Consider the following 22,785-nt stretch of genomic DNA (forward strand, 5'->3'; position numbering starts at 1 on the left):
AGTTATACTGTATTTACCTGAAATGAACCTTAGAGAAGCCACTGCCAGTCTGTGTAGACAATACTGAGCTAGATAGACCAATGGTCTGACTCAGTATACAGCAGCTTCCTATGTTCCTAGGAAGAGAATTTTGAGTTTAAGACAAACCCCTGATTTCTAACATCAAGGAACTTGGAAACAACCTAATCTCGGATTCGGGTAAATACAGTATCCACCATATATGCAGGGTCTTTGCATACAAAGACAATTATAACCTTTGTGATGGTAACAAGGGTTAGAGAACAGTGTTCCCTCTAACAGGGATTCCCAGATGTTGTGGACTACAACTCCCATCATCCCGCCAAGGCACTTGCAGCTGGGGATGATGGGTGTTGTAGTCCACAACATCTAGGAATCCTTGTTAGAGGGAACACAGGAAAAAGAGCTGGCACTAAACTGAATTAAAATACCAGGAGACAGGTCCGTCCCCCGTCCCCCCCAGTTTACCATAATCTAACCTATTTTGCTCTTCTCCATTTTCTGCTGGTAAAGTAGAGAAAACCCTCTAACTGGGTCCTAGGTCTAGCAGGCTTTGATTGACCTCTGAACCGCTTGATGTCCTGCAGGAGAAACAGGCTCTGGGAAGACAACTCAGATCCCGCAATACCTCTATGAAGGGGGAATCGGGCGCCAAGGCGTTGTGGCCGTGACCCAGCCCCGTCGGGTTGCTGCGATATCCTTGGCAACCCGCGTCTCTGATGAGAAGAAAACTGAACTGGGGAAACTGGTAGGTCACTTTTGGGCTGAGTTAAATGGGGCCAGTGCGGCCAGAATCTGGGTTTCCCACAGTCTGTGGTTTACATAGGAAGCTGCTAGATACTGAGTCAGACCATTGGTCCATCTAGCTCAGTTTTGTCTACATAGACTGGCAGCGGCTTCTTCAAGCTTGCCGGCAGGAGTCTCTCCCAGCCCTGTCTTGGAGATGCTGCCAGGGAGGGAACTTGGGACCTTCAGAAGCTCTTCCCAGAGCAGCTCCATCCCCTAAGGGGAAGATCTTCCAGTGCTCATACAGGTAGTCTCCCATCCAAATGCAGACCAGGGCAGACCTTGCTTAGCAAAGGGGGCCATTCATGCTTGCTGCCACAAGACCGGCCCTCCTCCTGGAGCTGGGAGCTAGACATGGAAATGCCTGCATCTCCTTGTCCTTGCTGCACTGGTCTTGCAGTAGTGAGTGTGAGTGGTCCCCTTTGCTAAGCAGGGTCTGCCTTAGTTTGCATTTGAATGGGTGGCTATGTGTGAGCGCTGTGAGATATTCCCTTGGGGAGAAGGCTGCCATTGCACACTGCATGCAGAAGGTCCCTGGTTGATTCCCTGTTATCTTCAGGTAGGGCTGGGAAAGCAGACGGACCAATGGTTTGAACTGGTATAAGGAAGCTTGCTGTGTTCCACTGTACTGACATTTTAAAGCATGCAAGCCGCTTTAGAAGATCTATTCGGTCCCACCAGGCTCTGCATTGTTCTGTTCCGGCTGCTTCTCTCCAGGTCGGCTACACGGTGCGCTTTGAGGACCTCACTTCGGATGAGACGAAGATCAAGTTCCTGACCAACGGGATGCTGCTGCGAGAAGCCATCGGGGACCCGCTCATGCACAAGTACAGCGTCGTCATCCTGGACGAAGCACATGAACGGACCATCCACACCGACGTCCTCTTCGGGGTGGTGAAAGCCGCTCAAAAGAAGCGGAAGGAGTTGGGGAAGTTGCCGCTGAAAGTGAGTGCTGGGGACGCCGGATCTCCGAAGCTCTGGTCCCAGCTTCGATCCCCGGTGCCTCCAGGCAGGGCTGGGAAAGACCCGTGCCGGCAGTCCTGCAGAGATGCTGCCAGAGATGTTAGTGCTGCTCAGCCTTGGGCCCTCCTGCAGATGTTGGGCTACAACTCCCATAATCCCTGGCCACTATAGCTGGGGATTGTGGGAGTTGTAATTCAAAAACAGCTGGTGGGGGCCTAAATTGAGCAGGCCTGGTGTAGACAGCCTTGAACTAGATGGGCCAATGTCTGAACTCAATAGAAATGTCTACATTTATGGGAATAATTATGTCAAAATTATGTCTAATTTAATTTAATTTAAATTTGATTGATGAACAGTTTAATTGACAATTAGCAAATGATTGACAATTAATAATGATTGACAATAACAAATATGCTGGTCAATGACCGAAATAAAGGGTTTGATTTGATAATAACAAATTGTTTAATTCAAAATTTAATTATTTTAATTTAAATTCTGTCCAAATTAAATCAATGGAGATAATTAATCCAGGAGAGATGCTGCTTGTCAGTGCAGACAGTACTGAGCTGGACAGACCAAGAGTCTGACTCAGTAGGAAGCAGCTTTGTATGTCCTTTTGGGGAGTGGTAGGTTCAGTCCCCGGTAGGGCTCAGTGATAGGTTCAGTCCCTGGCAGCATTTCCAAACAGGCCTGGGAAAGACACTTGCCTGGAACCCTGGAGAGCTGCTGCCAGTCAGAGCACGGAATACTGCGCTAGGTGGACTGACAGCCCAACTAGTTAGAAGGCAGCTCCCTACCCCTGAAATTGGTTGCCTTTATTTAGCAGATGACTTGAGCATCCATTACGCTGGTCCCCGCTGGCAGCAGCAGTCCTGCTCAAGCAGGCTCCTCACTAACCAGGGTTTTTGTAGGTGATCATCATGTCAGCTATGATGGACGTCGACCTGTTCTCCCAGTACTTCAACGGGGCACCTGTGCTTTACCTAGAAGGCCGGCAACATCCCATCCAGATCTTCTACACCAAACAGCCTCAGAGCGATTACCTCCAAGCCGCACTGGTGACCGTCTTCCAGATCCATCAGGTATCATAATCTGTCTGTTTCTCTGTCCACAGCTGCCACAAGCAGTGTTCCCTCTAACAGGGATTACTAGATGTTGTGGACTACAACTCCCATCATCCTCAGCCAAGGCCCTTGCAGCTGGGGGTGATGGGAGCTGTAGTCCACAACATCTGGGAATCCCTGTTACAGGGAACACTGGTCACGAACCTCACTTCCTGACAGGGATATCAACACACTGTATTTACCCCAAGAGAAGAGAATTCCAGATGACCAATATAGAGGTGAAATACAGGCTATATAGACTGGTATTTAACCCCGAAGGGAGAGGACAGGCAGCAAGAGAGCAGATATGGGGAAGGCAGTTCCCCAGATGTGTGGAACACCGGAAGCTGCCTTCTACCAAGTCAGATCATTGGTCCGTCTAGCTCAGTATTGTCTACATAGACTGGCAGCGGCTCTCCTCTCCCAGCCCTACCTGGAGGTGTCAGGGAATGAACCTGGGATCTCCTGCATGTGAGCATGCAGGTGCTCTTCCATTGAGCTGTGGCCCCATCCCCTAAGGGGAATAGCTCACAGCGCTTACACATGCAGTCTCCCATCCAAATGCAAACCAAGGTGGGCCATGCTTAGCAAAGGGGAGCATTCACACTTGCCACCACAAGACCAGCAATTAATGAAATTTCATCTTTCCGCAGAATAAAGCATCCCCTCTCTCTCCACTTTATGTTGTACATATATATACATTTTCTGTCCAATCCTCTCCTCTTTAAAGCAAGCACCAAACAAAACCCAATAGAACAAAACAAACACAGACTCTAGCCACACAATTGCCACTCGCGACACAAATATTTGTCACGATGCATACTGTTCCAAGGCTTTGAAACAAATAAAGCCCTGTCTGGCTTGGGCCCAAGGGATTGAAGTTGACGCTTTCTTCATCATAAGAACATAGGAGGCTGCCGTATACTGAGTCAGACCATTGGTCCATCTAGCACAGGATTGTCTACACAGACTGGCAGCGGCTTCTCCAAGGTGGCAGGCAGAAGTCTCTCTCAACCCTGTCTGGAGATGCTGCCAGGGAGGGAAATTGGAACCTTCTGCTCTTCCCAGAGTGGTCCCATCCCCTAAGGCAGGCGTCCCCAAACTGCGGCTCTCCAGATGTTGCTGAACTACAACTCCCAGCATCCCTAGACACAATTTTTTGTGGCTGGGTATGCTGGAAGTTGTAGTTCAGCAACATCTGTAGGGCCACAGTTTGGGGACGCCTGCCCTAAGGGGAATATCTCACAGTACTTACATGTAGTCTCCCATCTGAATGTTAACCAAGGTGGACCCTGCTTAGCAAAGGGGGCAATTTGTGCTTGCTACCGCAAGACCAGCTCTCCTCCCATGAATCCCTCTGCCTATTAAGATCATTGGGGAGTTGGGTTGTGGTTACCATTGGCTTGTTTAGTGGTGACCCCAAACCAGGCCTTCTCTTGGGTTGCCCTAGGGCTCTGGAACATAATCCCAAATGAAGTCTTTTGCAGTTCTGGCTGTTTTTAAGCGACTCTTGAAAACGCACCTTTTTAATCAGGCTTTTAGTGTATAATGTTTTTAAAAGTGTTATTGGTGATTATTTTAGTTTGTTTTATATGATGTTATTGTTGTTGTGTTGCAATGTGCAAACCACCCAGAGATTTTATATGGGGGCATATAAATGTGATCAATACATACATACATTTAGAATTACTTGGAACTTGGAACCCCCCTCTTCAGATAAGCACTTCTTCCATCAACTGCCACAAGCAATCTCTCTGATGGGTTTCCCCAAGAACTCACCTTCCTTTCCCTCTGTTCCTTTCTCAAAAGGAAGCGCCTTCTTCCCAGGACATCCTGGTGTTCCTGACGGGCCAGGAAGAGATCGAAGCAATGACCAAAACCTGCTGTGACATTGCAAAACATCTTCCGGACGGTTGCTCGCAGATGGTGGCCATGCCCCTGTACGCGTCTCTGCCCTATTCCCAGCAACTCCGGGTCTTCCAAGCTGCCCCCAAGGTAAGATGGAACGGGCATGGCTCCTGTTGGAGATATGACACCACAGCACTCGTGATTCCTATAGCCCACTAGGGACTTTAGAAATAGAGGAACATAGGAAGCTGCTACATACTGAGTCAGACTCTTGGTCCATCTAGCTCAGTATTGTCAACCCAGACCGGCAGCAGCTTCTCCAAGGTTGCAGGCAGGAGTCTCTCTCAGCCTAGGAAAAAAAGTCCTGCAGGGTAATGTACCAATATAGCTTGAGGAACCATCTGAAAAGTAAAATATTTTGTCTGGCTGATAAATTGAGCCAACATTTCTTCACCGCTATCTATAGGCTCGTTCACACGATCCTCATCTGAGCGGGAGGAGAACCCAGCCAGGGTGGGAGAACCGTGAGCGCTCCCGATCCGTGGTTGTGTGAACGCAAAAAGCAAGGTAGCAGGGCAGGAGGTGGGAGCCAGGTTGGATGGCCCGCCCCGCCAAGGTTCTCTCCTCGGCATTCTACCGAGGCAGGACGAAAAACCATCCGATTCGGCCCCCAGCTCCCGCATGATTTCTCTCCCTTCCTCCTACCTCGCTTTTTGAGTTCACACAAATGCTGATAAGCACGTGCCCGGCTGTCCTACTCCAGCTGGGTGCTCCTCTGACTGAGGATCATGTGCAGACGAAACAGACTTTTCAGCTGCTGGAAGCCACCTAGATACAGCTTGAAAAATTACAAGGCAAAATATATATTCCTTATATATTGCTACAGCATCTGGGGCTCTTTAGTTTGGAAAAGAGGTGACTGTGGGGAGACATGATAGAGGTCTATGAAATCATGCATGGAATAGAAAGAGTGGATAGAAAGAAAAATCTCTCCTTCTCTCACAACACTAGAACCAGGAGTCATCCCATGAAACTGAAGGCCGGGGAAATTTAGGACTGACAACTTTTTCACACAGCACATAACTAATCAGTCTATGGAATTCTTTGCCATGGGATGTGGTGATGGCTTTAAAAGGGGCTCGAAGAAATTCATGGAGGACAGGTCTTTTAGTGGCTACTAGTCTGGTGGCTATATGCCACCTTCAGCCTCAGAGGCAAGATGCCTCCAAATCCCAGTTGCAGGTGAGCAACAGCAAGAGAGAGGGCTTGCGTTTATCTCCTGGTTGTGTGGCTTCCCAAGGCATCTGGTGGGCCACTGTTGGGAACAGGATGCTGGACTAGATGGGCCTTGGGCCTGATCCAGCAGGGCTGTTCTTATGTTCTTCTAGATTTTTAGAAGCGACGACGGAGCTTCTAAAGCTGTGACTGAGATTTTTTTTTATAACCTGATGTTTTGTTCTCTAGTTCTACTGTTTTTTTGTTTTATGCTGATTTATATTCTGGTGTGTGTGTTGACAGGCCATTGCCCGTAATAAATTACTTACTCACTAGAGCTTCTAAAGCTGGTTTCGTTGTTCTCCTCTTCCCTCCAAGGGCTATCGCAAAGTGATTCTGTCGACCAATATTGCCGAGACTTCTATCACCATCGCAGGCATAAAATACGTCGTCGATACCGGCATGGTCAAGGCGAAGAAGTACAATCCTGGTACGTGTGAACGTGTGAAGCTAGGTTATCCTGTACTGGGCCAAAGCGGTATAATCCCGTCTGCCTTGCCACTGCTCTGGCATCGAATTCTGCTGCACAGGAACATAGGAAGCTGCCATATTCTGAGTCAGACCCTTGGTCCATCTAGCTCAGTATTGTCTGCACAGACTGGCAGCAGCTTCTCTAAGGTTGCAGGCAGGAGTCTCTCTCAGCCCTCTCTTGGAGATGCTGCCAGGGAGGGAAATTGGAACCTCAGATGCTCTTCCCAGAGCGGCCCCATTATCCCCTAAGGGGAAGATCTTCCAGCGCTCAAACATGTGGTCTCCCATTCATATGCAACCAGGGCAGATCCTGCTTAGCTAAGGGGACAAGTCATGCTTGCTGCCACAAGACCAGAATAAAGGTGTTGAGGGAACTATGCAATGCCTCCAGTGTTCCCTCTAACAGGAATTCCCAGAAGTTGATTACAACTCCCAGAATCCCCAATTGGCTTGGAGATTATGGGAGTTGTAGTCAACAACATCTGGGAAGCCCTGTTAGAAGGAACACCGAATGCCTCTAACTAGGCACAAAGTTAGGATAAGAAGCTGCCTCCTACTGAGTCAGTCGCTTGCTCCATCCAGCTCTGTATTGTCTATGCAGACTGGCAGCAGTGCTCCAGGGTTTTGGACAGGAGTCTCTCCTAGCCAGGGATTGAACCTGGGACCTTCCTGGAAACAGATGCTCCCCAGATCTTGCTGAACTACAACTCCCAGAACCCCCAGCTACAGTTTGTTGTGGCTGAGGATGCTGGGAGTTGTAGTTCAGCCATATCTGGAGGAACCCTGGTTGGGAACCGCTGCGCTAAGGGGAATATGTGACAGCAGACAGTGCTCACCGAGTCACCTATCCAAATGCAAACCAAGGCAAAGCCTGCTTAGCAAAGAGGATCATTCATGCTCACTAACACCATGTGACCAGCTCTCCACCCTTAAAAAGCTGCCTCTCTTTAGGAACATAGGTGGCTGCCTTTTACTGAGTCTGACCCTTGGCCCATCTAGCTCAGTATTGTCTACACGGACTGGCAAGGGCTCTCCAAGGTTGCAGGTAGGAGTCCAACCCAGCCTTACCTGTAGATATGCCAAGGAGTGAATCTGGGACCTTCTGCATGCAGGTGCTCTCCCCAGAGCAGCCCCATTCCCTAAAAGGAATCTCTTACAGCACTCACATGTAGTCGCCCATCCAAATGTAAACCAGGGCAGACCCTGCTTAGCAAGGGGACCATCCATGCTTGCTACCGCAAGACCAGCTCTGCTCTCGGAGGCCTCATCCCTTCAGCTCGACAAAGCTGTGCCTTTTCAAAACTGAGAATGTTTTCTGCCCTTCCCAGAAAGCAGCCTGGAAGTGCTGGCACTCCAGCGCGTCTCAAAATCCCAGGCGTGGCAGCATTCTGGCCGGGCCGGGCGAGAGGATAGCGATCTGTGCTACCGCCTCTACACTGAAGACAAGTTTGAGAAGTTTGATAAAATGACTGTCCCAGAGATCCAGAGGTGAGGCTACTGCTGGTTCCCTTTGAGAAGACTTGCACTTCTTTGCAGATGTAGTCCTGGAGGGTGTAAAGGGTTTCGGGGCCCCATTTCCTCCCCATTGTCAGATGTCATGTGCAGGGGCGTCTTGCGGCAGGGCTGCCTTTTCTGCACAAGTTGTGAAGCGCCAGCTCCGTTCACAGCATTGAATCAATAAAAGAGGATTTTAAAAATCAATCCAAAAAGGAGGATGAGAGGCCAGGCTAAGAATCAGATCCTCGTAAGGAAGGAGGGCCTTCTGTGGCTCACTAAAAGCTTGTGGCTTAAAGAGAAAGCAGGTTCCATAGGAAGCTGCCTAATAGGGGTGTGCATGGAACCGGCAGGCCCGGTTCAGTTCGAGTCTGAACTGGACTCGAACCAGATTGGCCCAGTTTGGTTTTGCACCCCCTTGAACCCCCGCACCAGTCTGGTTTGGTTCAGGGGGGGGGTGTTTCCTTGAATTTTTAAAATAAATATTTATATTTATATTTACCTTTTCTCCTCTCTGGGCGAGTTCATTGGGGTGGCGGGGGTATGTGTGTCTGCCAAGGTCTTGTCTCCCCCCACCGGCCTTCAAAATGCCTCCCTCCAGCCCATTTGGGCCAGTTTTGGGGCCTCCATATATTTGTACAGTGGCCATTTTGGAAGCTGCCACGCATGTGCTATTAATTAATTATTATTATTATTACATTTATATCCTGCCTCTGCGAGGCCCGGTCCAGACAGACCCCGGGGGGGAGGGTTTCAGTTTGACCTAGAACCATCGAAACCCCAAACCAAACCCCCGAACCAGTTCGTACATCCCTACTGCCTTATACCAAAGCAGACCCTTGATCCATCTAGCTCAGGATTGTCCACACTGACCGGCACCAGCTCTCCAGGGTTTCAGACAAATATTTCCCAGCCCTACTCAGAGGTGCTGCCAGGGGTCGAACGTGGGACCTTTCCCAGCCAGAGCCGATGCTCTTCCCCTGAGTTACAGTCCTTCCCTAGCGGTTCCATAGAAAGCGGCCACTTACTGAGTCTCAAACCCTTGGGTCCCTCTAGCTCAGCATTGTCGACTCTGACTGGCAGCAGCTCCCAGCGGTTTCAGGCAAGGGCCTTTCCCAGCCCTGCCTGGAGATGCTGCCAGGGATTGAACTTGGGACCATCTGATTGACTGATTGATTATTTACGCATGTAAACCGCTTTGGAAACTTTTGCTGAAAAGCGGTATATAAATATTTGTGGTTGTCGTGGCATTCAGAGCAGATGCTCTACCACTGAGCAATAGCCTCAGGCCCCTGGTTTTCCCTCCCAGTCTGAGAGGCCTTCCGATAGGCCTGTTCAATTCATCATCATCATCATCATCATCATCATCATCTTGGAAAGGCAGGAAGAATAGTAAAAGAGGTACTAACTGATCTGCTGGACTTGGGCCTTGGAGAACAGGAGTGGACTAACCTCATCCTCATGTGGGCTGCTTTTTAAAAAGCAAGGGCCTCATGATCCACTGTCTTGATTTCTCTCCTGCTCAAGGTGCAACTTGGCCAGCGTGATGCTGCACCTCTTGGCTCTGAGAATCCCCAACGTTCTCGCCTTTGACTTCATGTCCAAACCGTCGCCAGGTAAGCCAGCGGGAGGATTTGTTTAAAAGCTTCTGTCTCCAATCAGAAGAGAGAGCGCCTGTGATATCTGTTTGCAAAGCCAACCCCTGCTAACTGAGCAGAGAGGCATCTTTTAAAAGTGGAGATTCTGTTCTGTTTAGCAGGGGGAGAGCAACTGGCCCTCTCCACCCCCAGCACAGCATCCCTCCAGTGGCTGTTGCTGGTGTTGCCCTATGTCCCCTTTTCAGACTGTGAGCCCCATGGGGGCAGGGGACCATCTTCTTGATGTATTATTTATTTTTCTATGCAAACCGCTTTGAGAATTTTGTTGGAAGAGCGGTATATAAATATTCATAGTAGTAATAGTAGTAGTAGTAGTAGTAGTAGTAGTAGTAGTAGTAGTAGTAGTAAGAGTCCATGGGCTGGGACCACAGATTCTGGCCATAGGTACCATCCCAGGATAGCCACCTAATGGCGCAGCGGGGAAATGCTTGACCAACAAGCAGAAGGTTACCGGTTCAAATCCCCGCTGGGATGTTTCCCAGACTATGGGAAACCCCTATATCAGGCAGCAGCGATATCGGAAGATGCTGAAAGGCATCATCTCAGACTGCGCTGGAGGAGGCAATGGCAAACCCCTCCTGTATTCTAGCAAAAGAAAACCACAGGGCTCTGCGGGCGCCAGGAGTCGAAATCGACTTGATGGCACACTTTACCTTTTACTGTACCATCTCATGGGACGAATGCCCATCATGATTTTTTGCAACACCCGCTCCACTAGAACTGGAAAATGGGTTATGGCGTTGCTGCACTTACAACATTTTGCACATGATCACCTCTTCTTTGTTCCCAACTCCAGACGAGGAGGGTAAAATTGCAGTCATTTTTGCACGAATGCCAAAGGGTTGGGGTAACAATGATCAAATAGTCATCCTCTCTCCAGGGAGTCACATTTGGAGGACATTTTTGCCAATTTTCAGTTCCATTCCTCAGACGGCCATCCATTTAGAGTCATGCTTGGTTTTTTAAGCTTTTTAAAAGCTACAACTGCTATGAATATTTCTATACCACTCTTCAATCCAAGTTCGCAAAGTGGTTTCCATAGACAAATAAATGATACATGAACAAAATGACCCCGTCTCCAAAGGGCTCGCAATCTAAAAAGAAACGTAAGACAGATACCTGCAACAGCCACTGGAAGGATGTTGTGCTGGGGCTGGATAGGGCCAGATGCTCTCCCCCTGCTAAATATAATCACTTCTAAAAGGTGTCTCTTTGCTCAGTTAGCAGGGGTTTTAAATCACCATTGAAAATGTGGCCGCTTCAGGACAAGAAAATCATGATAAGGCCCTGGAAGCTGAAAGTCTTGCAATGCGATCACCTCTTTTCCAGTTCTCGGGGTATAGCGTGGCCATAACTGACAGTATCAGTTGACAGTCGCACAGCCCTCCTCGCTGGCTATGCGAATTGAAAACCTGCCATTTGTCTGTTTGGGCATAGGAACACAGGAAGCTGCCATATACTGAGTCAGACCCTTGGTCCACCTAGCTCAGGATTGCCTACACTGACTGGCAGCAGCTTCTCCAAGGTTCCAGGCAGGACTCTTGCCCAGCCCTACCTGGAGATGCTGCCAGGGATTGAACCTGGGACCTTCTGCACGCAAAACTGATGCTCGGCCTTATGGCCCCATCCCCTAAGGGGAATCTCAGGCAGCGCTCTCCTGTAGACACCCATCCAAATGCAAACCAAGGCAGACCCTGCTTAGCAAAGGAAACAAAAGTCAGGCTTGCTGCCACAAGACCAGCTCTTCTCCATCTGAGCCTTTTCTGCGACATCTTTTTTTCCCTTCTCTCTTGACAGAGGCCCTTCAAGCGGCTATTGAGCAACTGGCCCTCCTGGGCGCGGTGGAAAGGAAAGACGACCAGCTCATCCTCACCGCGCTGGGAAGGAAAATGGCAGCGTTTCCCCTGGAGCCCAAATTCTCCAAGGTAGTTCTCCAAATTCTCCACTCAGTTTGGAAGCCTGTCTCATCTGAGCGCCTTACTGTTCAAGCACACCACGGTCTGAACTGGTCTCCAGCCCTTCTCGACATGCAAACTCCGCCTAAGAAGTCCTGGCTCTTGTGAAAGCCCCCCCTCTTCCACCCCCCCCATTGTGTGTTTTCTACAGACCATCCTGATGGCCCCCAAGTTCCACTGCACGGAGGAAATCCTGACCATCGTTTCCCTCCTCTCCGTGGACAGCGTCCTTTACAAACCCCCCTCCCGGCGGGATGAAGTGCAGGCCATCCGGAAGAAATTCATCTCCAGCGAAGGGGATCACGTCACGTTGCTCAACATCTGCCGTGCATTCAAAAACATCAGTGGCAACCGGGTAGGTGGGACATAGAGTCACAGGAAGCTGCCTTATGCAGACCATCGAGCTCAGGATTGTCTGCACTGACCGGCAGCAGCTCTGCAAACTTTCAGGCAGGAGTTTCTCCCAGCCTTACCTGGAGATGATGCCAGGGAGTGAACAGGGGACCTTCTGTATGCAAAGCAGATGCTCTACTATTGAGCTCTGGCGCCATCCCCCCCAAATGCTAATGTCACAGGAAGCTGCTGTCTACTGAGTCAGACCCTTGCAGCTCAGTAATAGTCTACACTGACCAGTGTTCCCTCTAACAGGGATTCCCAGATGTTGTCGACTACAACTCCCAGAATCCCCAGCTGCAGTGGCCTTTGGCATTATGACCTGACTAGCAAGCCAGAGGCTGCAGGTTTGAATCCCCACTGGTATTATTATTATTAGCATTTATATCCCGCTCTTCCTCCAAGGAGCTCAGAGCGGTTAGGGTTAGGGTGTACAGAGCGGTGTACTATATACTTAAGTTTCTCCTCACAACAACCCTATGGAGTAGGTTAGCCTGAGAGAAAAGTGACTGGCCCCGAGTCACCCAGCAAGTCTTATGGCTGAATGGGGATTTGAACTCGGGTCTCCCCGGTCCTAGTCCAGCACTCTAACCACCACACCATGCTGGCTCCTATATGGTATGGTTCCCAGGCTATGGGAAACACCTATATTGGATTGCAGCAATATAGGAAGATGCTGAAAAGCATCATCTCATACTGTGCGGGAGATGGCAATGGTAAACCCCTCCTGTAGTCTACCAAAGAAAAGCTACAGGGCTTTGTGGTCGCCAGGAGTTGGCATTGACTCGATGGCACACTTTACATTTCGCCCACAACATCTGGGAATCCCTGTTAGAGACATTGCCCTTCTGTATGTAAGCAGGCAGGTGCTCTTCCCAGAGCAGCCCATCCTGAGGGGAATTTCTTCCAGTGCTCACACATGTAGTCTCCCATTCAAATGCAAATCAGGGTAGACCCTGCTTAGCAACAGAGACAAGTAATGCTTGCCACCACCAGACCAGCTCTCCTGTCATTCCCACCACCTCGCTTTCTCGTTTCAGGAATGGTGCAAGGAAAACCTTGTGAACAGCCGAAACTTGATGCTGGTCTCGGATATCCGTGCTCAGCTCCGGGACATCTGCATCAAGGTAATGGCAGAGAGGCGTCTGAACCATCCCGTTCATATACTCCATATGAACTGTCCCGTTCATATCCATGCTGCTTGTATTGCCATTGGGCAGCTCAAAACCTTGACCAAAAAGACAACTTGCACTGCCTTTCTAAAAGGGTCAGTGGAAGGGATCTAGCAGGGCTCTGCCAGGATGCAAACCCACAAACGAGGCTCTCACTGAAGAAGCCTTTGTGCTGCTGGATGTCAGAAGGTGGCAGAAGGCGCAAAAGAGATGGATGTAAGGATCTCCACTCCTGGTGGCAGGGAGCCCTTCCCTAAAATGAGAGTGCTTTATAGGTTTGCAGTCTAAAAACGTTTGCCTGTAAAATTTTGTAATTACAGGGCAATCTTTCTCAGTAGCCTAGCCTTCATCATGATTAAATATAAAGCAATTCCAAAAGAATGATATACCCCCCACTGTAAAGGGTAGGGGTATGCACGATTCCTTTCTTGCTGTTTGGTCCGAATTCGGAGTGGGTTATCCATCATCCTGCGACTTTCCCTATCTCAACGATAACAGCTTCCGATACGCTTTCCCTTTCTTCACGATACAGCTTTCGATCCCACTGGAGTCCTCCCGATCCGACACGGGGAACATCCGCCGCTGCTTGGCCTACAGCCTTTTCATGAATATGGCAGAGCTACAGCCAGACGGCACCTACGCCACGACGGACACTCAGCAGCCGGTGGCGATCCACCCCTCCTCGGTCCTCTTCCACTGCAAGCCAGCCTGTGTCACGTACAACGAGCTGCTCCACACCAACAAGTGCTACATGAGGGACCTGTGCGTAGTGGATGCGGACTGGCTGTACAACGCGGCGCCCGAGTACTTCCGCTGCAAGCTCCAAGCGGCCAAGAACTGACCGGAGGTGTACTATTTACTACTATAAGTAGTGGTAGTGAGAACTTTAGTGGACAGAAAGTACAGGGACTCTGCTGAGCCAGTTGGATGCCTGCTGAGAGGAGATGGGCATCTCCTGCAACCGGAACGTGCACATTTCCCCATTGTCAGCTGTCTCTTCTAAAAAGCATCTTGTGTTGGAGAGTTCCACAGGCTGCATTTGGCCAGTATCTAATAGGAGGACATAAAAAAGGCCAGCATCCTGTGTCCCCAAAATGAATCTGCAAGTTAACCTCTATTGCCATCCTGGGGAAAGCCTTGGAGGTGGTTTAGAAGGATTTTTTGGGGTGGCGGGGGTTGAAAAGCGATATATAAATATTCTGAATAAAAGCTATGACTGAATCTCTGCTGTGTTCCTTTTTGAGAGGGAGAGGGAGTTAAGTGGCCCATGTTGCCTCTTATTAGCTTCCCCAGGAGAAAGCCTTGCATAATAATAGGGGTGGCAGTGGAGAGCTGGTCTTGCAAGAGTGAGCAAGAATTGTCCCCTTTGCTAAGTAGAGTTCACCTTAGTTTGCATTTGGATGGGTGACCATATGCGAGCATTGTCTGTTGTAAGATATTCCCCTCTGGGGATGGGGCTGTAGCTCAGTGACAGAGCATCTGCTTTGCACACAGAAGGTCCCAGGTTCAATCCCTGGTGGCATCTCCAGGGAGGGTTGGGAGAGACTCCTGCCTGAAACCTTGGAGAGACACTGCCAGTCAGAGTAGGCAAAACTGAGCTCCATGGAGCAAGGCTCTGACTCAGTATATGACAGCTATGGAGGTGGTGTGTGTGTGTGTCCTTGGAGTTGGGTTAGGCTCTAGGCCAGATTGGAAGTCACAGGAGGACGGGTCTCCAAGGGGCTCCCCGTCTGAAAAGTAACACCAAAGTGACATCAGCAACAGCCCCTACAAGGAGAGGAGAGATTCCTGCCTGCAACCTTGGAGAAGCCGCTGCCAGCCTGTGAAGACAATACTGAACTAGATGGACCAAGGGTCTGACTCAGTATGTGGCAGCTTCCTATGTAAGGAGACACTCTGCTCGGCTGAAGAGGGACAGTTGCTATCCTGCTGATAAATATCAAGAGAGCCACCTCTTCCAAAGGTCTTAGTGTTACCTGAGGGCCAACAAATTCCTCAGAACCACAAACCAGGCAAACAAAGGATGATTGAAGGAAGCAAAATCACTGTTTATTCAAAACCAGCGCTGGTGACGCTCCCAGTACCTAACGGTAAAACCTGAGAGACGTGCCCAGCTGCCTGGGTCACAAGTTTTTATAATTTGGCATTACTACACAATTAGGCGTCAACGTTCAGCCCCAAAGAACCAATCAGTTCATTACATTCGTACATATGCTTGCATAGAGGCTGGACTTTGCGCTCTAAGTTTCTATTTCACAGCAGAGAGATAATTAATTAATAGGAGAAGCCTTCACATTCCTAGAACAATGCAGTTACTATTCAGGGGAGCCTATCTCTCCCCGCTGCTGCAAACCCCCACTTGTTCTGCTCTGGGCAGATAGCTGACCCAACACTTTCGTTTGGTCTGTACTTTTCCATCCCACAGAGGCACTGACTTGCAAACACACTTTCTACAAAGCAATTACAAAGCAGCTTTCTGAAAAGGCATTTTCCATTCCACACTAGCTGGGGTCAAATATTTATTTATTTATTGGATTTCTATACCACTTAATAAAGGAATCTCTAGACAGTGTATTTATATTTTGTAACAACATAAAACCAGCATTTAGTCTATGCTCCCCCCTCCCGCCCACTGGAAATGCACAAAAAGGCAGTGTAGACGCCCACATCCCCAATCTGTGAGCGCCTCCCAAACTTTTTTCTTCACTGAAAAAGGAAAACATAACAGAGGGAAGGGGAAATGGGAATGAACAGAGACGGGGTGGGGGGAGGACAGGCAAATAGGAAGGAAAACAAGGCGCCCTGCAAAGAATGGAGGAGATGATCTTCCTTTCCAAACTACAGTTGAGGACTCAGAGATGTTTGAGGGACAGAGGAAGCTGCCATATACCGAGTCAGACCCTTGATCCAGCTAGCTCAGGATTGTCTACCCAGGCTGGCAGCGGCTTCTCCCAGGTTGCAGGCAGCAGTCTTCTCTCCCAGCCCTATCTGGAGATGCTGCCAGGGAGGGAACTGGGCGCCTTCTGCATGCAGATGCTCTTCCCAGAGCGGGCCCCATCCCCTGGGGTGGAAGTGGGGCTCTCTTCCAGTGCTCCGATCCAAATGCAAACCAGGGCGGACCTGCTCAGCAAAGGGGGACAAGCCCAGCTTGCTCCCTTAGTCAACCTCCCCACGCCCACCGTCCGCGCACAAAACGAACCCAGACTAGAGATGCACACGTCCCCATTGACGCCACGCGCGTCCCCTCAGGCGACGCCTTTAAAAGGCGGGCACAGCACAGAGGGCAGCGCACCCCGGCGTCTTTCTTTCGCCTTCCCTTCCGGGCCAAGCTGCGCAGGAGGAGTTGCCGTCGCTCCTCCCCTTCCTTCTCCGCCCCACGTGCCTCCATCTGCGCGTTGCGCTCACCAAGATGCTGCTGGCCCGGGCTCTCCGCCGCGCCGCCTTCGCGCTGAGCCCTCTCCAAGCGCCGCCGCTGCTGCCGCGATCGCTCTGCGCGCCCTTCCTGCCCAGCCCGGCGGGGGTGGCTGCTGCAGCGGCGGCCGCCCGGCCCTTCACCCGCTCGCTGTGGGCGCTGTGCGGGCAGGGCAGCAAGGGCGGCCCCGGCGGCCTCCTGCGCGGCAGCTCGCCGGCGACCACCTGCGCCTGCGGCGGACTCCACACGGAAGGTGAGCGCGGCCGGGTAGCGAGTGCACCCTTGGCGCCGTCCTTGCGCGCGGGAGGGAAAGGCTGCGCTCCTCGGCTCGCCGACCTGGGCGCGAGCGCCCTTCTCTATCTATCTATCTATCTATCTCAGAGATCTATTATATATATATATATATAAACGCCCAAGTTGTGCGTCTCTGGGTGGTTTACAATTAAAACAATTTAAAACATTAAATCAATGAACGATTAAAAACATTTAAAATATTTTTTTAAAATTAAAAACCCAGTATTAAAATTATTTAATTCTATTACTGTTTAATACTATTATTATGATAGACGTAGGAATCAGACGGTACAGGGCTAGAGCTATGCAGGCCTGCCCTCAGCCTTTTGGCTGCAGATGATGTGGGACTACAACTCCCATCACCTGCAGCTGCAATGGCTAATAGGCATGATAGTCAGCAGCCACCGCAACTGTGCAGTCCTCGTCTTGGCCTTCTGTCCTCAGATAGTGTGGGACTACCACTTCCATCATCCCCAGCCGCCTTTAGCCACTGTGGCTGGAGGTGATGGGAGTGGCACTCCATCGACATCTGGTTGTGAGACTGAAGTTTGAGAACCCCGACCATTTGGCTTCACCTTTGTAATTTCCTAGGCCTTAACAACGTTTAAGTTCTGTGCATTTGTTTCTTCCATACATCTATTCTCTGCTCCTTTCTGCCTCTGCTGAAATTTAGATTGCAAGCTCTTTGGGGCAGAGAGCTCTTTCTTCTTCCTTGATTCCTCTTTACATTGCCAAGGGCACTGGATATATAACCAGTGCGCAGATCGGCATTCTCTGGGAATGGTCGGAATTGGCGCCTACCCAACCCTCAGGATAGCCCCCTGAACAGAGAGAACAGCAGATTTAAAACTGTGTGTTGAACCGGATATATTATCCATGTGTTGTGTTATGGCAAGGCTGCTCAACTTTGGCCCTCCTGCAAATGTTGGCCTACAACTCCCATAACCCCTTGCTATTGGCCTCTGTGGCTGGGGATTATGGGAGTTGTAGTCCAGAAACAGCTGGGGGGCCACAGTTAAGCAGGCCTGTGTTATGGTTTGTGTTTATAATGCAGCGCCCCGGGATGAAACCACACTGGGCATCGGGTGGAAAAGTTGCTACTGTGGAAATAAATTTGCAAAGCGTTCCAAATCGAGTTCCATGTCACACGTGTTCCAAACCCAGTGGCGTGACTCTGTAGCTGCCTAAAATGGGTGCTTTCCCCTCTAACCCGCAGGTGACAAGGCTTTTGCAGAGTTTCTGAACGATGAAATCAAAGAGGAGAAGAAGATCCAGAAGCACACAGCCTTGCCCAAGATGTCTGGAGGCTGGGAGTTGGACATCCAGGGCACGGAAGCCAAACTGCTGCGGAAAGTAGCCGGGGAGACGTAAGTCTGCCAGAGACCAGATTAAAGAATCCGGAAACTGGGAACGGTTTAGGCTCGTCCTAATTGGCAGCCTAATTGGGAATTTTTGGCTCCCTGTTTTGTTTGCATGCAGAAGGTCCCAAGCTCCGTTCCCAGCATCTGCAGGTAGGACTGGAAAATACCCTGTCTAGAACCCTAAGGAGATGCTGCCAGTCAGTGTAGACGGTGCTGAGCTAGATGGACCATGACTCATAGGAAGCAGCTTCTGTGTGCATCAGGAACAGCTCAGTTGTAGAGCAGCAGCTCCTGTATGCAGAAGGCCCCAGATTTAGTCCCTGGCAGCATCTGCGGATAGGGCTTGGGCAGACCCCTGTCCAGAACTCTGTAGAATTGCTGCCAGTCAGTGCTGTGCAAGCCAGTGGTCTGACTTAATATATGACAGTCATTATAGCTCTGTGGCAGATCACCTGCTTTGCACGCAGAAGTTCCCATGTTAATTGCTGGCGTTTCTGGGTGGAGCTGGGCAAGACACTTGTCCGAAACCGTGGAGAGCCGCTGCCAGTCAGTGTTGGGCAATCCTTAGCTGGAGGGACCAAGGCTCCAATTCTGTAGAAGGCGGCTTCATATGAAGGGCTGTGGAAGACCCCTGTCCCTCTGGAGAGCTGCTGCCAGTCAGAGTAGGTGCTATTGGACCAAAAATCTAACTCTGTAGGCAGCAACTTCATTTGTCCATCAGAAGTGTCTGTAGTTTGCTCATTAGCATAATGATGGCAGAGTGACAACTGTGTGCTCGGAGAAGCGCTATGCACATGCTAAATGATACTCTTGGTGGTTCCGCAGCATTACCATTTCCTTCAACATCAACAACAGCATCCCGCCAAGTTTTGATGAGCCCCAGGAGGGAGAGAAGTCTGGCGAGCAAGAGGTAAGTGGCTGGAGGACCCCGGCTTGTAAGCCTGATACAGACCTCGGCAACGTTTGAATAAGCCCAACTTTTCTTCTGAAGAAGTTGGGCTCAATTGGCACACTTGCGCCATGAAGCCTGGTTCTGTATTGGGCAGTCTAGGGGTTTTTTTTAACAGGGTTTTTTAAAAAGTGTATATTTTTTAGCCTGCCCTGTTGGATGGTCACAGCTTTACTGGTTTCTAGCCTGTATGTATTCACAATATTTCAGGATCCCACACAGTGTTCCCTCTGAGGCATGCACATATGTGCATGCTCACAGGTTTTTTGATGTCTTGCTCCGTTCATTTTAGATCCCTCTTCGGACTGAATCAGGAAGGCCCTACTCTGAATTTACATGCGCACACACTGCCTTGATACTGCTGCCCAGAACAAAACTCATTCTGCACCCAGATGAGAAAATTAGAGAGAATACTGACCCACATGTTCAATTTCTCATTTGATACGTCCACAAAGCCCACACATTTTGGCTCTTGGTACCCTCTTCAAAGATGAAATTGTGATTTTTGTGCATTTTTCCTCATTGTGATTTTTGGCAGCGTCCATCCCACTAGAGACGGAAAAGAGGTGATAGCATAGTGATGGATACCGCTTCCTCTGTGTTGCCACTCCTTCTTGGTCTCCTGCCCCCAACGATTCAGGTCGATTTGCAGTCATTTTTGCACAGAGGAAAGGGTCAAGATTTAGGGTAACAATGAACAAATGGTTGCACGCTCTCCCTGGAGAAATCTTGTGGAGGACATTCCGGCCAGTTTTCACTTCCGTTTTGCTGACACTGATAAAATTGTATAGCAGTCTTCAAAAACGGTTGACTTTTAAAACAGCCTTGTGAATTCGGCCTCTACAGGCCCGATAGGACAATAAAAGCACAAGAACACCCTGAAAGCTGCAAGTCTGGCCACACAGTAATGCCTCTTTTCCGTCTCCAGGGTCAAAAATCACAGTGAGCACTCCCCCACTCCATCTGGCTCATGTGGGGCTCAAAAGGGCTTAAACGTTGGCTTCATTTTGCCCAGAGCTTGAGTTGCCATTAGTTTCTGCAGCAGTGATGCTGAGGTGGGCTTTGTCTCATCCTGAACTTGGCTAGCAAATCACTACTTGTTCAGTGTTGTTCTGAAGCTTCCACAGTTTGTCATCTTTTAAAATAATAATGAATTTCTACAGCCAGAGCTCACGTCGACGCCAAATTTTGTTGTGGAAGTAACGAAAGATGACACCAAGCAAATGCTTGTGCTGGATTGCCACTACCCTGAGGAGGAGGTGGGTGTTGTAATTCTGAATGTTGGCTGTGACTGTCCTTTTGCTGGGGGCTGAATGAAACAGACCCCACTGGAACTTACATTCCCCTGGGACTCCTCCATAAAAATAATAGACCTTTATCATGGTCTGATAAAGACTGTAGCTCAGTGAAAGTGTCAAAGATCCCAGTTTCAATCTCTGGCAGCATGTCCAGGTAGGCTCAGAAAGAGTCCTTAGAGACAATGCTGAGCTAGCTGGATCAGTGGTTCAGTGCACAGGGAGGCTTTCTTAGCTGAGGGGTAGAGCATTTGCTCTGCATGCAGAAGATTCAGAGTTCAATTCCTGGAGATGTTGCCAGGTGGGGCTCAGAAAGACCCTGAAGAGCCCCTGGAGATCGTGCTAAGCTAGCTGGATCAGTGGTTTGATATAGAATACGGCAGCTTCTGTAGCTCAGTGGGAGAGCATCAGCTTTGCATGCAAAAAGTCCCAGGTCAATCCCTGGCATTTTCAGGTAGGGCTGAGGAGGACACCTTCCTGAATCCTTGGAGAGCTGCTGCCAGTCAGTGTAGTAAGATAGACGGACCAATGGTCTGATTCACTATATGGCAGCTTCTTTTATTCTCATTATCAGGTGCTTGGTAAATAACAGCAATTCTCTGCAAAAGTGTAAGTGTATGTTTTGAATTCTGGCCATTTCCTTGTTTACTTGATCAGGTTGGTCACGGTGATGAAGAGGAGAGTGACATGTTCTCCATCCAGGAGGTCAGCTTCCAGCCCTCCGGAGACTTGGAATGGCGGGAGAACAGCTACACCCTCAACACAGATTCTCTTGACTGGGTAAGAGTGTGCGTTGCTGCCGTTTCCTATGTGCCTGCACGTTATCTTTGCAGAGCCATATCTTCTGCTCTAGAGGCATTTAGTTTTATCGTATGTTGCCTCTATACAAGTATGCCAAAGAACTTCTCTTTGCTGGGGGTGACGTCATGGTTGAGAAGTTATTTTGTCACAATGACCGGGGGGGACGGGTCCAGTACATCTGACATCCATGCATCTGTGAATCCCATCTCTGGGAGTCTTAGCAGGTCCGTATTAGAAGAGGCATTCCCACCCTTGTTTGAGAGAAAAAGGGATGCCTCTTCTAAGATGGTAGCTGTTTCTTTTCTTTTTTTTAAAATTCATAGTATTTAGTCAAAGTACCTTAGGTTAAGTTAGGTTAGGCTGAGAGATCCATGACTGGCCCAGAGTCACCCAATGAGTTTCATGGTTGAATGGGGATTTGAACTCGGGTCTTCCCGGTCCTAGTCCAACACTCTAACCACTACACTATGCTGGCACTCTTGTCAAAAATTGCCATGAACATCTGTCCCCCCACTAGGCTCATGTACTTAATTGGGCTGTTGTTCTGGCAGCAACGTCCTCATCCAGCTCAGGTATTCTGCCTGTGGGTGCTTCAGGATTCCTGATGCAAAGAGCCCCCAGGGATATGGTCCCTAGCAAAATCCTGGCTGCCAGTTGCAAACCAAACGATGCCGCTACACTTAAGCCCCATTCACATGTTAATGTTCAACACTTGTACAACAAGTGTACAATGTGCCCAGGTACAGATCTATACACAGGTACAGGTATTCATAAGTTGTGCTAAACACAGATACCACAGTATACTTCCTATCTGTACCATGCCTATACCCAAGTTCACTTTTAACATCAACGCAGGTATAGTCATTCACACATACGCACACACTTTTACGAGTGTACAGAGACCTATACACACATACAGCATGATGTCTGAATTGGGCTTCAGTGTGCATGCGCACAGGAGTTTTAGTGGGTGGCTCGTTGAGGTTTGCCCTGCGTGGTGTGTGAAATTCTTGGAGTGCTCTTTTTAAAACAGTCAATTACCTTCCCAGGCTCTGTACGACCACCTGATGGATTTCTTGGCCGACCGGGGGGTAGACAACACATTCGCAGACGAGCTGGTTGACCTCAGCACGGCGCTGGAGCACCAGGAATATATCCGCTTCCTGGAAGACCTGAAACGCTTTGTCAAATGTCAGTAGATTAAAAGAGCGATACGGGATCCCACCACCACCGCCTCGGCCTCTCTTTGCCGTTCTTCTGCCTTCAAAGGCTGGACTCTTGTCTCTTCTGTTTTTTCTTTTTAAAGAATTGGAAAACCCGGGGGAACAATTTAGAGTTAAAGCTTTAAAGTGAGGGTTGAGCAACCATCATGGGAGGAGAACCAAACCAAGCCAAAGCTGCATCTCTGGCACTGCACTGTGCAGTCCAACTCTTAGGTTTAGCGTTCAGTGGCCACCAGGGGTTTTGCTACATTTTGAGAAGTAAGGTTAAAATGTGAAAATAAAACCAGTTGAAGACTTTTCTGTGTGGAACGAAA

The 22,785-nt window shown here is 49.4% G+C and overlaps 2 protein-coding genes across 3 annotated transcripts in view; both read left to right on the forward strand.

The window, feature by feature from the left end:
* The window catches only part of DHX33 (DEAH-box helicase 33), a 15,977-nt gene extending 1,620 nt beyond the window's left edge, over positions 1 to 14,357 (forward strand). For both annotated transcript variants that reach the window (XM_053274590.1, XM_053274591.1), the window contains exons 2-12: positions 606 to 766; positions 1,522 to 1,749; positions 2,679 to 2,849; positions 4,680 to 4,865; positions 6,312 to 6,423; positions 7,793 to 7,952; positions 9,486 to 9,574; positions 11,414 to 11,541; positions 11,723 to 11,926; positions 13,005 to 13,091; positions 13,669 to 14,357. In XM_053274590.1, coding sequence (XP_053130565.1) covers positions 606 to 766; positions 1,522 to 1,749; positions 2,679 to 2,849; positions 4,680 to 4,865; positions 6,312 to 6,423; positions 7,793 to 7,952; positions 9,486 to 9,574; positions 11,414 to 11,541; positions 11,723 to 11,926; positions 13,005 to 13,091; positions 13,669 to 13,977 — 1,835 coding nt within the window. In that variant the 3' untranslated portion in view covers positions 13,978 to 14,357. The remainder of the gene's footprint in view (positions 1 to 605; positions 767 to 1,521; positions 1,750 to 2,678; positions 2,850 to 4,679; positions 4,866 to 6,311; positions 6,424 to 7,792; positions 7,953 to 9,485; positions 9,575 to 11,413; positions 11,542 to 11,722; positions 11,927 to 13,004; positions 13,092 to 13,668) is intronic.
* Positions 14,358 to 16,492: 2,135 nt separating this feature from the next.
* C1QBP (complement C1q binding protein) lies at positions 16,493 to 22,785 on the forward strand. Its single transcript, XM_053274966.1, has 6 exons — positions 16,493 to 16,801; positions 18,059 to 18,209; positions 19,029 to 19,113; positions 20,316 to 20,411; positions 21,105 to 21,227; positions 22,298 to 22,785. The coding sequence occupies exons 1-6, from the start codon at positions 16,546 to 16,548 to the stop codon at positions 22,445 to 22,447; spliced, it is 861 nt and encodes a 286-aa protein (XP_053130941.1). The 5' UTR covers positions 16,493 to 16,545; the 3' UTR covers positions 22,448 to 22,785.

Source organism: Hemicordylus capensis, chromosome 12 (assembly GCF_027244095.1).
Source record: "Hemicordylus capensis ecotype Gifberg chromosome 12, rHemCap1.1.pri, whole genome shotgun sequence".
In the NCBI taxonomy this organism is placed as follows: Eukaryota; Metazoa; Chordata; class Lepidosauria; order Squamata; family Cordylidae; genus Hemicordylus; species Hemicordylus capensis.